At 40.0% G+C, this 16,338-nt stretch overlaps 1 protein-coding gene across 1 annotated transcript in view; it reads right to left on the reverse strand.

Annotated features, from left to right (window-relative positions):
- LOC106883861 (actin-related protein 8) overlaps positions 1-16,338 on the reverse strand; it is a 26,646-nt gene that overhangs the window by 437 nt on the left and 9,871 nt on the right. Inside the window, exons 5-12 of the mRNA XM_014934999.2 lie at positions 15,885-15,989; positions 13,135-13,308; positions 12,108-12,218; positions 8,455-8,570; positions 7,179-7,332; positions 5,366-5,605; positions 3,466-3,739; positions 1,307-1,470 (exon numbers count right to left, since the gene is read on the reverse strand). Of these exons, the coding sequence (XP_014790485.2) occupies positions 1,307-1,470; positions 3,466-3,739; positions 5,366-5,605; positions 7,179-7,332; positions 8,455-8,570; positions 12,108-12,218; positions 13,135-13,308; positions 15,885-15,989 (1,338 nt within the window). The remainder of the gene's footprint in view (positions 1-1,306; positions 1,471-3,465; positions 3,740-5,365; positions 5,606-7,178; positions 7,333-8,454; positions 8,571-12,107; positions 12,219-13,134; positions 13,309-15,884; positions 15,990-16,338) is intronic.

Consider the following 16,338-nt stretch of genomic DNA (forward strand, 5'->3'; position numbering starts at 1 on the left):
GGGGGAGTCGATTGCATCGATCCCAGTGTTTAACTGGTACTTAATTTATCAACCCTCGAAAGGATGAAAAGCAAAGTCAACCTCAGCGGAATTTGAACTCAGAATGTAGAGGCAGACGAAATACTGCTAAGCATTTTGCCTGGCGTGCAAACGAATTCTACCAGCTTGCCTCCTTAATAATAATAATAATAATAATAATAATAAAACTGAAACAAAAATGAAGTACATCAAGCCAACCAGATTCTCGAGTTCACTTCTTCAACTAAAAAGTAGATTTTAGTAATTTTTAGTAAATCTTTATAAGCAAGGTGAACAATGAGAATCAAACTGAAGACTTGCTAGGCAGCCTCTGCAAAGCAGGATGTGATGCACTGCAGGGCTCTTTCTGTGTGTGCAACAAGTGCAGCATCAGCTAGTTCTGGAATACTCTTTTACTTGATTCAGTCATTTGACCGTGGCCATGCTGAAGCACCGCTTTTAGTCGAGAAAATCGACCCCAGGACTTATTCTTTGTAAGCCTAGTACTTATTCTATCGGTCTCTTTTGCTGAACCGCTAAGTTACGGGCACGTAAACACACCAGCATCAGTTGTCAAGCGATGTTGGGGGGGACAAACACAGACACACATATACACATATATACGACAAGCTTCTTTCAGTTTCCGTCTACCAAATCCACTCACAAGGCTCTGGTTGGCTTGAGACTATAGTAGAAGACACTTGCCTAAGGTGCCACACAGTGGGACTGAACCCAGAACCATGTGGTTGGTAAGCAAGCTACTTACCACACAGCCACTCCAGCACCTATTGCTAAGTTATTCAATATGAAATTCAGCAAAGTGTTGTTCTAGATGATTGAGAGGAAACATTACTTAGCAAACCAAAGGCCTGTGCCAATATCTAATGTCTGTTTTGGAATGGTTTCTACAGCTGGATGCCCTTCCTAATGCTAACTTTACAGAGCGTATTGGGTGCTTCCTATGTGGCACCAGCAGCGGTGACGACATCTCAAGTAACTTGCAGGACAAGACCCTTCAACTGGGGGTGGTATTATGAAGGGATAGAAAAGGGGTCTTGCATTAGAGGAGAAATATGGTTACCTCAGGTAAGGAGAAAGTGAGAGGGAAGAGAGAAAGATGGTGAAGATATGACAGGCAGGGGTCATACACCCAAATTATAGGGAGGTGCGTTGAGTGAAATGGACTGAGGCTTGGTGAGTGGGTGAGCAAGTTCACAAGATTTCTAAAGGATAGTGGGAGCTAGAGTAAGGGATGTCATGGAGAAAAAAAAATGGAAATTCTTCATACCTTAGCTCTAGTAATAACATCCATTCCTTCCAAAGTATACCTGAATTGAACAGGCATTTGGGACCACAAACGATGTTGAATCCAGCCTTGGACACCACGTATGTTTAACCCTCCTCCAATTACAAGAATACAGCTATACATTTTCTTTTTAATTTCATCATTACCTGAAATGAAATGAAATAATTTCAAAATAAATATTCATGAACATAGCAAAGCTGAGTTTACTGGAAACTGAAAATTTGTGTACAAAAGATATTTCTGAGTCAGATGGCATCATGGGTAATTTGAGTATAACAGCAACTTTTTCCATGACCAACCAGTCCAAATAGAAGCCTGAATAATGTGATATTAAATTCTTTTTTTATATATCTTTTTTTTTATACACCTTTGGCACCCGTGCCAGTGGAGCGCTAACAGCACCATCCAAACGGGATCACTGCCAGAGCAGTGGTCTGGCTTCCATGCCGGTAACACATAAAAAGCACCATTTGAGCATGATCGTTACCAGCGTCGCCTTACTGGCACTTGTGCCAGTGGCATGTGAACAAAACATTCGAGCAGGGTCGTTACCAGCGCTGCTGGACTGATTCCTGTGCAGGTGGCACATAAAAACACCATTTGAGCTTGCCCATTGTCAGTACCGCCAGACTGGCCCTCATGCTGGTGGCACGTAAAAGCGCCCACTACACTCTTGGAGTGGTTGACGTTAGGAAAGGCATCCAGTTGTAGAAACTCTGCCAGATCAGATTGGAGCCTGGTGCAGCCATCTGGTTCGCCAGTCCTCAGTCAAAATCGTCCAACCCATGCTTGCACAGAAAGCGGACGTTAAACAATGATGATGATGACTTTTTATATAATATTTTTATATACCTTTTATATATCTTTATATAATATTTCTATATACCTTTATATAGTCGAAGCTGAACAAGATCCCATAGTACCATGATGGTAGTTCCTACTTCTGAATGTATAAAGAATTTTAAGAAAAATTAACCCTTCTGATTCCAACTCCTCTGAAAGAGCTTTTACAAATGCTGCAGAGCTGACATTGCCTTTGATCCTTTGAGGACTGATAAAATAAGTAACAGTTGAACTCAGGGCTTCAAGTAACTGACTATCCCATATCCCCAAAATTTCAGGCCTTGTGCCTACAGCAGAAAGGATTACTATTATTATTATTGCAATTTTAATGTAATTTACTTGTGATATTAGTTACGTAAACCTTTATGAGTTCAAATCTTGCTGTGGCCAACTTTATCTTCATACTTTTAGAGTTTTATAATTTCTCAAGTCAAATACAGGAGTTGATCTATACTTTAATAATGTACCCTAAACCATTATAGTATTTGTAGATTATTATTATTATTTTTTTTAATTAGTTTGAAATTGTTGTGCATAGGCTCAGGTGCACTACAACACATCAAAGGTGCAATGTACAGTACATAGAATTATGTACAAAAGTCAGGAAAGTGAACAATGTATGAGTCATGATATACATGTGTGCATATGTATGGAGGGGGTGGATATCAGGTGTAGTGTTGGTGAATTTCAGGAAGCATGGAGATTTTAAAGGATGCAATGTCTCTGCATCTAACAACTGATGCAGATAGTTTGTTCCATGCTTCAGCAACTCAGAGTGTGAAAAAATGTTTCCAAAAGTCATGTGCTGTTTTCTGGCTTTGGAGGCATGCCTATGAGTGTTAGACACATGGAGCTCAAAAAGGTGCTCAAGGTGGTTGTTGGTGTGATGGCTAACAGTTTTGCGGGTGTTTACCAAGTCAGTTACCAGACATCGGAGCTTCAGTGTATCTCTGCCCAGGGAAGCAAGGTGTTCAGAGTATGGTAGATGCCTGATGGCGGGTATTCGCTTGGTTGCACATCTCTGAACAGTTCCCAGGAAGTCAATGTCCTGAGCAAGATAAGGGTTCCAGCCTGGTGATGCAAATTCCAAGTGTGGCCGCACCATAGCCATATACAGCCTTAAATAGACAGCTGGAGAGCAGCTGACAACGGTCTTGCTGAGTGATGCAACCACACCATCTCAAAAGAATATTCTTAACCAACAAGCCAAACCTGCAACTATAAAATCTATAAAACAGAATTAAACCGATGGAAATTGGATGACATTTTACTGACTTGTGGAACAAAGAGTAACTCACTAAGTTTATTAATGCTGTGTAAAATAGCTTGGTCAATGCCCATAAGTTGTAATAAAGGTCCAGTGTCTTGAGGTTCCTCCTCTTCCAAATCTAGTTTCCTCTCTCCTTTATAAGTGTCATTTCCAGAGAAATTGTCCGGACCATCATACGAGTCTTCATCGACCAGCTGTGGATGGCTCAGATTAGTGTCTTCGTACTGACTAAACGAGGTGTCCAGCTGGTTTAAACTTGCTTCAACATTCTCCTTCTTCCGAGCTGCATTCAAACGAGCAGCCTGTAGAATAAACAAGGAGAAAATTTTCAGTTTTCAAATAAGGACTTAGAGAACAAAGAAAAGCAATCAATGGTTTGAAAATATATACACACATGTGAATGGGTGCGTATGTACAAGTGTGTGTATATATATCTGATTTGTGTGCATATAGATATATACACATCATCATTTAATGTTCATTTTCCATGCTGGTAATGGTTGGATGGCTTGACAGGAGCTGGAAAGCCAGAGGACTGCACCAAGCTCCACCCTGTTTTGGCATGGTTTTTACAGCTGGATGCCCTTCCTAATGCAAACCACTTTACAGAGTGGACTGGTCCTTTTCACATGGTACCAGTACCAGTGAGGTCTGTTTTGGCATAGTTTTTATGGCTGGACGTATAAGTACATGAAGTCTAATTTTGCTCAATCATATCAAGTGGTCACTGAAAAAAATGTTAGCCAAAGGCTAAAACTATGCACCCTTCCCCTCCATTGGTCAGTTGAAGATTTAGCAGTGTCATGTGACAGTTAGCTGGTGCTGGCTGCTGGAGCCTACTGGTGAGTATTTAAAGGGAAATGTGACAGGATGGTCATTCGCCCGCCGACATTTGTTGAAGTTGCATCACAGAAACCAAAGAACAAAAGAAAAAAGGAGAAAAAAGAAATGTATTCAACACCAGAGCTGAAGACACCTTCAAAAGGGGAAGGTGCCACGTTGAAAACAGTAGAGGAGTAGGGGCCAGTATCGGACGTGGTTCCTCCTGATGATATCTTTAGCCACTGGATCCTATAAAGGAGCCGATGAGGTAGCAAACCACGAAACGTGGTTGGAATTCCGACTTAAAAATAAAGTAAAAGTTTAACCCTTTTGATACTAATCAACCTAGTTCTATGATACAAATTCCCTGCCAAGAGAATTCTAAATAAATCTTGACAATCTTGCTTAAAGAACAGATGAGGGTTCTAAAAAAAAAATTTTTTTTTAAAGTTATCATTTTAATTAATAGAAAATGTGTTGTGTATTTGTCCTTGTACCCAACATGAGTTGAGAAATGAAAAATTGAAAGAGAGGGAGAAATAAAAACATCAACAAATTTGTACATTATTTACAATTGATGGATATTTGTCCTCATCTTGTTTGTTGTTAACACAATGTTTCGGCTGATATACCCTCCAGCCTTCATCAGGTGTCTTGAGAAAATTTCGAACCTGGGTTCTCGTTTCTAATGTAGTTTTCAATGTTAATATTATTATTATTATTGTTGTTGTTATTCAGGTCACTGCCTGGAATCAAACTCAGAATTTTGGGGTTAGTAGCCTGCGCTCTTAACCACTACGCCATATGCTCGTGGGCATAGTGGTTAAGAGCGCGGGCTACTAACCCCAAGATTCTGAGTTCGATTCCAGGTAGTGACCTGAATAATAATAATAACAACATTGAAAACTACCTTAGGAATGAGAACCCAGGTTCGAAATTTCCCCAAGACACCTGATGAAGGCTGGAGGGTATATCAGCCGAAACATTGTGTTAACAACAAACAAGATGAGGACAAATATCCGTCAATTTTAAATAATGTAAATAATGTACATAATTCCTCATCTCTTAAATATAGAACTGTATTATCAACAAATTTGTTTCCTTACTTGTTGTTGCTGACTCTGGGTCTGTAACAGGTAAAAATCATCATGAGGGTCATCTGAATCTCCTTCATACCTTTGCTGTGTGTGACAAAGTTGGGAACCTTGCAGTGCCAACATATCGTTAAAAAACAAACTCAATGGTGCCAGAACACACTCATCTCCAAGTTTCACAGAATTATATTTGATGATCAAACTTTGTGGTTTTTTAATGTGTATGTTGTATTCATATACACCATCTTGTTGCTAAAATGGCAAAAGAAAAAAAAATTATAGACCAACATCATTTTAACATCTACTTTTCCATGCATGAGTTGGACAGAGTATACCGAGTCAGATTTTCTATGACCAGCTTCCCTTCTTGTTGTCAAACTTTACCTGTTTCCAAGAAAGATAATATATTTCCCAATGGCCAGACATTTTCATAGAATATTGAGAATTAATGACACTGCTAATATAACAGTGATACTCATTTACAACTATCACACATTGATAATGAGGACATTGACTAATGAGGAATCAGCTATCAAATGTCCATGTATTATGTTTTTGTCTAATTTTCAGTTTGTTATGTTTATGCCAAATTTTTTCTATTAAACCCATGAAATCATCATCATTAAACGTCTGCTTTCCACGCTGGCATATCATAAGTAGGACAGTTGATAGGAGCTGACCAGGTAGAAAAACTACCCTAGGCTACTGTATCTATTTTGGTAGGGGTTTTATGGCTGGATGCTCTTCTTAACACCAACCACTCTGCAGAGTAGACTCAGTGCTTTTTATGTAGCACCTGCACAGGCGAGGTTAGTTTTTGGCAAGGTTTTTACAGCTGGATGCCTTTCCAAACGCCAACCATGTTACAGTGTGGACTGGATGCTTTTAACATGGCACCAGCACTGGCAGGGTAACCAAGTAACTCAGGAGACAAGGAATTATGAGAGGGGCAGGGCCCATTTGAGGCGGGGAATTCATGTCATAGGATGAAAGGTTAGCGTGTGACAGGCAGAAGCAGGTGTCTTTCTACAACAGAGGGGTCATTAGAGGAGGTAATATTGGCTGCATGGTAAGAAGCTTGCTTCCCAACCACATAGTTCCAGTTCAGTCCCACAGCATGGCACCTTGGGCAAGTGACTTCTACTGTAGCTTCAAACTGACCAAAGCCTTGTGAGTGGATTTGGTAGACAGAAACTGAAAGAAGCCCGTCATATGTGTGTGTGTATCTGTGTGTGTGTGTCTCCGCATCACCACTTGACATCCGGTGTTGGTGTGTTTACATCCCCCGTAACCTAGCAGTTCAGCAAAAGAAACCAATAGAATACGCATCAGGCTTAAAAAAATAAGAACTGGGGACAATTCATTTGATTAAAAATTCAAGGCGGTGCTCCAGCATGGCCACAGTCTAATGACTGAAACAGGTAAAAGATAAAAGATATATGCATATATGTGTGTGTGTGTGTGTGTATTCTGTTGTGTCTGGGGAGAGTCATTCTCTTTTAGTGCCTTATAATTTAACACACTCACCAGTAAAATTTCCACTTATTTCTTTTTATTTTTCTAAAATTTCCATTGTGTCTTGAAACCTTTTCAATAGTTTTGACTCTTGCAAACCAAACCCCAAAACGAAATATATATATATATAGGAAGTTTTGAAATAATTGTCTTCAATAAAGGACACCTTCATACATTACTAAATATAATCACTGCAGCTAGCAGCTATTATAGGTTTAAAGACAAATTGTATAAATTATACAAGAGGAAAGACATGTCAAAATGTCTTTCTTAGATCAACATAACTGAAAACTAAATAACAAAATGTTACCTGATCCATGTGACAATAAGTTTCTTTGAATTCCTGTATGAGCCTTGTGTCAACAATATCAGTTATTTTCAGGTGTTGGGGGTTGAATCCAGATTTTGTAAGTAACCACTGGAAGCACCTTGTAATATCACTGCCTCCATAGTCCATAACTATTCTAATTAGAGAAGAGAGATGAGGAAGAAAGGTAGTATTAATTGACTATATTGTGTTATACCAAACAAATATACATGAAAGTATACACATACATACACACACACACACACAAGGAGTAAATATTCGAAAGTGAATATTTATATAAGTATTATTATTGTTACTATTATCGGCAGTAAATATAAATAGTTGATAACGACGACAATAACATAGGTGGTTGCAGGCATTAAATAGCATTGTGTGTGCATAAGGGTCACTCTTATCATGTGTGCGTGTGTTTGTACGTGCATGCATGTGCTTGTGCATAAGGGTCGCTCTTATGTGTGCGTGTGCTTGTACGTGCATGTGTGCCTGTGCTTGTACGTGCATGCCTGTGCTTATGTGAGTGTGCATGTGCTTGTGTGCGCTCTGTCTTGACATTGCATGACAACTAAATGAATGTCGACATCATAAAAGCAGTGTCCATCGTTTCCAGTCTTCCATGAAAACATCTCTGGCTGTGGGAAACAGGTGAGGGTTGTTAACAGGAAAGGCATCCAGCTGTGGAAAATCTGCCTCCCACAAATTCTGTCTGACCCATGACAGCATAGAAGAGTGGAAGTCACCTTTTCTTTTTATGATGATAGAATGAGATTTTCAGGATAGCAGACTTATAAATTAATAGATTTGTATTGAAGTGAAATAAAAGATTGAGTACTGAGAAAATTTTATTTGCCATTGAAACAAAAATAGTTCTTTTTGAAAAAATTGGTAGATTTTCCAATAGAAAGAGAAGGGAATAAAAGATATTTTGCTTGCCATGGAAACCAAAATAGTTCTTTTTGAATGAAAAGATTTCCAGATCTTCCAATAGAAAATACCCAACATTTTTAATTGATCATGGGTAGGTCATGTGGTATGTAGGACGTGATATGAACTAGGGTACCCTACGACCTTCTGATGGGACATAGGTATCTAACACTACCTATGTGATCTTTGCCTCACATATGGTATAATGTAGAAATATTACACCACTCATGTCAAAATTAATTAAGATATCGTATTGGGCCACTGGGATAAAACATAAAACAAGGCTCAAGAGTAAACATATTAAACAACCATGTTCTCTCAAGTAATACCTACTTACCTGGTATTTCTATGGGATAATCCATCTTCCACACAACAAACACTTGTCTTCTGATCTCCAACATCCAACACACAGGCACTACTTACACCAGCACCAAAAGTGGCACAAACAGATTCCTGGAAATAAATTAAGACAAAATTTTTTTTTGGTATCTAATACTAATGAGAGCATAAAGAACTTGCAATGTGTGCTGGTGCCATGTAAAGATCACCTGTGCTGGTGCCGTGTAAAAAGAGTACCCAATACACTCTGTAAAGGGGTTTGAGTGAGGAAGGGCATCTAGTTGTAGAACCCTTGCAAAAAGAGATAATTGGATCCTGGAGCAATTCTCCAGAGCCTGTCAGACCGTCCAACCCATGCCAGCATGGAAAATAGACTTTAAACGATGATGATGATAGTCTATAGGGGGCACTCTGAAAGGACTGCTTGACACCATTTACTCAAAGACAAAATTTTTTTCTCCGTGGGTCTTTTTACAGGTCAAATATGTCCAAAACATATTTGAGGACTACATCACATTTGTAAGTTTCCTTTTCTGTTTAGTCTATTGCTGGATGCCTTTCCTAGCACCAACCACTTTATAGAGAATGTATTGGAAGCATTTTAACATGGTACCAGCACTAGAGAAAACTATCATGTTCATGACAAGATCAAAGTGTCGCCCTCAATCCCATATCTCCACTTGCTCAGCAACCAATTTACAGCAAGCACTGAGTGGGATTACAGTGGCACCAACAAAAACGAGGTAGGGTCCCATTGTATCCCATAAGATTAGATAGTCCATGTCACTTTATAGCATTCATTCAATCAGGATTAGTGGAGGTGTGTGGCTTAGTGTTTAGGATGTTAGACTCATGATCATAAGATTGTGGGTTCGATTCCTGGATTGAGTGACATGTTGTATTCTTGAGTAAAACACTTCATGGCTGGTAAAAATGAGTAATCCTGCAATGGATCAGTATCCCATCCAGGGAGGAATACATACAATAAATACACTGGAGAAACCAGAAAACTGGCCCCATGGTCCTTATGTAGTAATCTAGAGAGACCGATCATTCAGGATTACAGAAGTGAATAGAAAAGAAGATGAGTGAAGGAAGAAGAAACAGGATGAGCGGGGGGGGGGGACAAAGGGGTGAAGGTAGAAACAGAGTCAATGGGAAGAGAAGCTAACAGAAGTGAAACTGAAGGACAGTAAAAAGAGGACAAATGGGGAGAATGAAAGGGGGATGTCAGTACTAATGAGCCCAAGAGAGGTGGGGTGTATATCAAAGCCAAAATGAAGATATTTCTTGGGATAAGGTCTGGAAAAGAATTTATTCGTGTCAAAGTTTGAAAAGCAATAGAAATGAGGTTAGCAGATTGGATTACTGATAACATAGACATGATAGGAAATTTCACTTCTACAACCAGAATGTTGTGCTCTTGAGCAAGATACTTAACTTTGTTGCTTACTCTTTTACTTGTTTCAGTCATTTGACTGCGGCCATGCTGGAGCACCGCCTTTAGTCGAACAAGCCAACCCCAGGACTTATTCTATCGGTCTCTTTTGCCGAACCGCTAAGTTACGGGGACGTAAACACACCAGCATCGGTTGTCAAGCGATGTTTGGGGGACAAACACAGACACACAAACATATATATATACATATATACGACGGGCTTCTTTCAGTTTCCGTCTACCAAATCCACTCACAAGGCTTTGGTCGGCCCGAGGCTATAGTAGCAGACACTAGCCCAAGGTGCCATGCAGTGGGACTGAACCCGGAACCATGTGGTTGGTAAGCAAGCTACTTACCACACACCCACTCCTATGCCTACACTTATTTACAATTCTATATTTCTGAGATGAGGAATTTATATTATGTTACATCAGTCAGAGTAGTGTTCTCACCTCGATTTTTGCTTTCACTACGTTTCGGCTGTTGTATGTTCCAGCCTTCTTTCAACTGTCTTCTGATTCACCTTAATGCCTTTGCCTGAGATTGAACTCAGAACCTCTAGATGACTGCACTGCATTAACCAACACTTTTATCCACTTCACTATGCTTGTAGGCTGTAACTGAGTGAATTTTTAAGACATCCATGGATGTCTTATGTTGGCTCCATACCAACAAAATATACAATTCTTTGTGTATTATATAACAGGTTGTATTCTTATTTCACAATTGTTTACTCCCAGACAAGTCCTGATCAAGCTGAATATGATCAAGTGCACTCCAGCCATAACCATCCCTTCTTTCAGACATATTTTCGACTACATCATCTATGTACTTATCTTCATAGGCACTAAGGTGATATGAAGGAGATCAGACTGTTATTTCAAGCATGTTGAGCAACCTACATAACAGTTGGTATGGCAGCCCAGTAGTAAAAATTGAAGGATCAAGACACAAACCATCCAATCCATGGTGCCATTGAAAAAACAAATTATGATAAATTTATTTGAAGACAATAGCCACACACACAGGTATGTGGTTATGGAGTTTCATTCACAACAATGTGGTTTCAGGTTCAATCCAACTGCATGGCAAGTATCTTCCACTGGTGCCTTGAGCCAACCAATGCTTTTGAGTGGAAAAAAGTAGATGGAAACTAGGAAGCTTGTCATGTGTATCATCATCGTTTAACGTCCACTTTCCATGCTAGCATGGGTTGGACGGTTTGACTGAGGACTGGTGAGCCAGAAGCTGCACCAGGCTCAATCTGATTTGGCAGAGTTTCTACAGCTGGATGCCCTTCCTAACGCCAACCACTCCGAGAGTGTAGTGGGTGTTTTTGTTTGTACGTGTGCACATATGAGTGTCATTTCATATTCTAATTAACACTGTCCGAGAAAAAAAAAAAAGACATTTTGCAATTTCTCTTAAAAGTAAAAGGAGGAGGAAAAGCCAAATTGATCTCAGTGAGATCTGAATTTAGAACGCAAGGCATTGGAATAAATATTACATAGAACATATCACAGATACTTTTCATCATCATTTAACGTCTGTCTTTCATGCTGGTATGGGTTGAATAGTTTGAAAGGATCCAACAAGCCAGATGACTATGTCAGGTTCCTATGTCTGATCTGGCATGGCTTCTATGGATAGTTGCCCTTCCTAACATCAACCACTTAACAGAGTATATTAGGGGTACGAAGGCGACGAGCTGGGAGAATCGTTAGCACCCTGGGTGAATTACTTAGCAGTATTTCGTCTGCTGTTACATTCTGAGTTCAAATTCCACCGAGGTCGACTTTGCCTTTCATCCTCTCGGGGTCGATAAATTAAGTACCAGTTACACACTGGGGTCGATAAATTAAGTACCAGTTACACACTGGGGTCGATGTAATCGACTTAATCCCTTTGTCTGTCCTTGTTTGTCCCCTCTATGTTTAGCCCCTTGTGGACAATAAAGAAATAAGAATATATTAGGGGTATTTTTCATGACACCAGCACAAGGGAGAAAAAAAAAGAGACTGAGTGGGATTGTAGTAGAGAGTGATTTGGCTTTATGCCAGGTATTGAGAGAATAAGGTATGATAACAGGACAAGTACAGGTGTCTTGTTATAGAGGCAACACATGGTTGCCCAGCAAGTGTGGATGGGAGTAGCCAGGAAAATGATGATGGTAGTGACAAGGTGTCAGAGTGTAATCGCAGATTATACTTACTTGGTGAATAATAGCTGCAGAGAAACCGAGGTTGTTTAGAAGTATATTCATCAAGGCCTTCACGTGTTTATGAATATACACGTCTGGAATCAGTAATACAACTCTATAATCCTGGGGGGAAAAAAGAATAAAGAAATTAATTCAGTCAAAGCTGAAACTAATTAATTTATAACTACAGGCATGGCTGCATGGTTAAGAAGTTTGTTTGTCAACCACATGGCTTTGGGTTCAGTCTCACTAAGTGGCACTTTGCGTAAGTGACTTCTACTATCGATTTGGACTGACAAAAGCTTTGTGAATCATCATCATCATTTAACGTCCGCTTTCCATGCTAGCATGGGTTGGACGATTTGACTGAGGACTGGCGAACCAGATAGCTGCACCAGGCTCCAATCTGATCTGGCAGATACTTTGGGTTGGCCCAGGGCTATAATAGAAGACAATTGTCCATAGTGACATGCAGCAAAAGCACACAAATGGTAAGCAAGCTTCTAAACAGTCATGCTCTACGTATAAAATCCTGCTTTAACTAGTTCCTCCATCTAACCCATTCTATCATGGAGAATTAGACCTTAAACAATTAAACAAACAAATGAAATGATATAAAATATATCAAAGATTAACAGTCATGAAAAGTAGATTAAACAAACATTTAGCTTCTGGCATATTACCCAACAACAGACCAGTCTTATTTCTTTATTGCCCACAAGGGGCTAAACATAGAGGGGACAAACAAAGACAGACAAAGGGATTAAGTCCATTACATCGACCCAGTGCGTAACTGGTACTCAATTTATCGACCCCGAAAGGATGAAAGGCAAAGTCGACCTCGGCGGAATTTGAACTCAGAATTTAACAGCAGACGAAATACCGCTAAGGAATTCGCCCGGGGTGCTAACGTTTCTGCCAGCTCATCGCCTTAACAACAGACCAGTCTGCGCAACTTTCTAGGTTCTGGGACATTTTTAAAATTCACCCATAGACAAAAAACTTTCACAGAGTGAAAAGAAAAAAGAAAAAAACTTACACTTAAGTCTTTACGAGGAATTCCTAGTTTGGTTTCTAAAGCTGTCGCCCAAATAGTTTCAAGATCAGCCAGAACAGAAGAAAAAGTTCCACCTGGTCCTTTGTGTATGTTTAGTTGACTGTATCTGATTGGCCAATGTAAATTATAACAATCTGTCGTTCGAACATATAAAGCCTGGAAAGATAAAGGTTGAAGTTCACAGAGGAATTTAGGATTATTGGAGATTATTACAAAGCTGCAAAAATAGCAATTGAAAACCCATCATCACTGTCTTTAACATCTACTTTTCCATACTTGCATGGGTTAGATGGAGTGCATTGAGGCAGATTTCTTCAGCCAGATGCCATTCCAGTTGCCAACCTTCCAGTCCCCATTTGTTGACCCTTAAGCTGATTCAATATCCACATGTCCTTCAATCATTTCTTCTCAATCTATTCCCTAAACCACATCACTGGTATGATGACGGGTAATATTACACCTAGTCATACTCATTCCACCTTATACAACAGTCTGTATCTTTTAAATCTCTTTCATCAAAATGATTGGGTAATAAGGGATTATAACTGATCTGTTAGTGTCTGATACTCCCCTCCATTTACTCTCCCTAATTACACACCATCACTCCCTCATCCTCCTGTAAAGCCATCCATCACTCCCTCATCCTTCTGTAAAGCCATCCATCACTCCCTCATCCTCCTGTAAAGCCATCCATCACTCCCTCATCCTCCTGTAAAGCCAAACATTACTCCCTTTTCCTCAGGTTCTTCTTTCCTTGACACCCAGTCTTCCTATAACATTACCACTTGGAATAGCCATTACTCTCTCTTCCCTAACCCTAACCAGTTATCACCACCCTACCTTTTCCTTCCTCATAGTCACCACCCTTTTCCTCTAGATTAGGGGTTTTAAAACTGTGGTCCGCAAGGACAAGACAGGGGGTCTGTGGACAGCAAATACTTTTTATGGGCAATTTGATTTTATATATGTTTTTTAATCGAAATCTTTTAATTGACAATAAACCTATTTGTTAAATACTGTTAAATAAATAAATGTAAAAATATATGTTATTTTAAGCAAATATTTATGTATAAATTTCATAAGCATTTATAAGGGGGTCCCTAAGGTAAAGCCTGAAATATAAAGGGGTCCGCAAGTCAAAAAGTTTGAAAACCCCTGCTCTAGATGATGTTACTAAGATTCATCACACTCTTACCACTAACCATTTCTATGGCAACCCATCACATGTCCTCTCTCTCTTACCAAAGATGTGACAGATATCAGTGCTTCTCTCCCACTTCCATCTCACTACATTCTACCATTACCGTCCCATTGCTCCCTACCATTATTGTCTCTCTCTCAATTATCCCTGCCATTACTGTCTTTTCTTCCTTTACTCCTTATTGCACTGCCTTACCCCACCTCTTGCACTCCATTCTCCCTCTCACCTTCGTACATCTACTGCAATCACCCTCTCTTCATCTGATGTCATTGCTCTGAATGAACAGAGAAAACAGAGTGATGGGGATCTCTTACTTTGTGGGGTACAATGCAACCTCAATGGAGATGATGTCAAGATAAAATGCACCCAATATATTCTAAAGTGCATGAGAAATAAATTGAGGTAACACAAGATCAAAGAGACCCTTCAGTCATGTCTTGTTACGGACATCACAGCCTCTTTAAATGCTGGTTTCACAATGAAATAACACCCAGTACACTCTGTAAAGTAGATGGCATTAGGGATGACACCCTGCTGTAGAAACCATGTCAAAAACAGAACATACAAGTGAAATACAGTTGTCTGACACTTTTAATAGGGCAGTAACTGTGAGTGGGAGCTCTCTTGAGAATGTAATGACCCATCCAACTATGCTAGCATGGAAAATGGATAAAGAACAATGATCATGATAGACACATACATACTCTTTTACTTGTTTCAGTCATTTGACTGCGGCCATGCTGGAGTCGAGCCTTTAGTCGAGCAAATCGACCCCTAGACTTATTCTTTGGATGCCTAGTACTTATTCTATCGGTCTCTTTTGCCGAACCGCTAAGTTACAGGGACATAAACACACCAGCATCGGTTGTCAAGCGATGTTGGGGGGACAAACACAGACATACAAACATATACACATACATACATATATATGCATATATACGACGGGCTTCTTTCAGTTTCCGTCTACCAAATCCACTCACAAGGCTTTGGTCAGCCCAAGGCTATAGTAGAAGACACTTGCCCAATGTGCCACGCAGTGGGAATGAACCCGGAACCATGTGGATGGTAAGCAAGCTACTTACCACACAGCCACTCCTGCGCCTATTGTAAATATATATGGATTGGATTCAGTCCACTGTAGGACGAAGGCATCAGCATGTTCTTCCCATCAACCACAGTCTGGTGTGGAGGCCATGAATTTGAGCTTGAGATCATACTAATTTGGTGAGCCTACTCTGCCACACTGGCTTCACATGGCTTGGCAGAAGTATGCAGTTTTTATACTCTTACCGAGAAGTAGTTAAGTCAATAACATCAACCCCAGTGCTGAGCTGGCATTTATTTTATCAACCTTGAAAGGATGAAAGCCAAAGTTGACCACAGAATGTAAGGCAGGACAAAATACTGCTAAGCATTTCACCTGATATATTATATGGGGCCAGGGGGGTAACTGGTGACAGCATTTAACTGCAGATTTCATGAGAGGACCTATATTGCATTTATAAAAATACATAAGTATGTCGTTGCTTACTTCTTCCCCAATCAAGAACTCAGGTTTATCAATTGTACTGGTCCAATTCAATGAAGAATGTGTATCAGTCCATTCGCCTAAAACACAGCTGTTGTAAGTTGCAAGCTGAAAAACAAAATAGAAGTATCATATTACCAGACAATCAACGGAAACAATGATAAAGACACAGGGAATTGTCAGTCAGAATAATGGTAGTCCGTTCGTTGCCAGTACCGCTGGACTGGCTCCTGTGCAGGTGGCACGTAAAATACACCATTTTGAGCGTGGCCGTTGCCAGTACCTCCTGACTGGCCTTTGTGCCGGTGGCACGTAATAGCACCCACTACACTCTCAGAGTGGTTGGCGTGAGGAAGGGCATCCAGCTGTAGAAACTGCCAAAACAGATTGGAGCCTGGTGTAGCTATCTGGTTCACCAGTCCTCAGTCAAATCGTCCAACCCATGCTAGCATGGAAA

This window comes from Octopus bimaculoides, chromosome 1 (genome assembly GCF_001194135.2).
Source record: "Octopus bimaculoides isolate UCB-OBI-ISO-001 chromosome 1, ASM119413v2, whole genome shotgun sequence".
NCBI classification, from domain to species: Eukaryota; Metazoa; Mollusca; class Cephalopoda; order Octopoda; family Octopodidae; genus Octopus; species Octopus bimaculoides.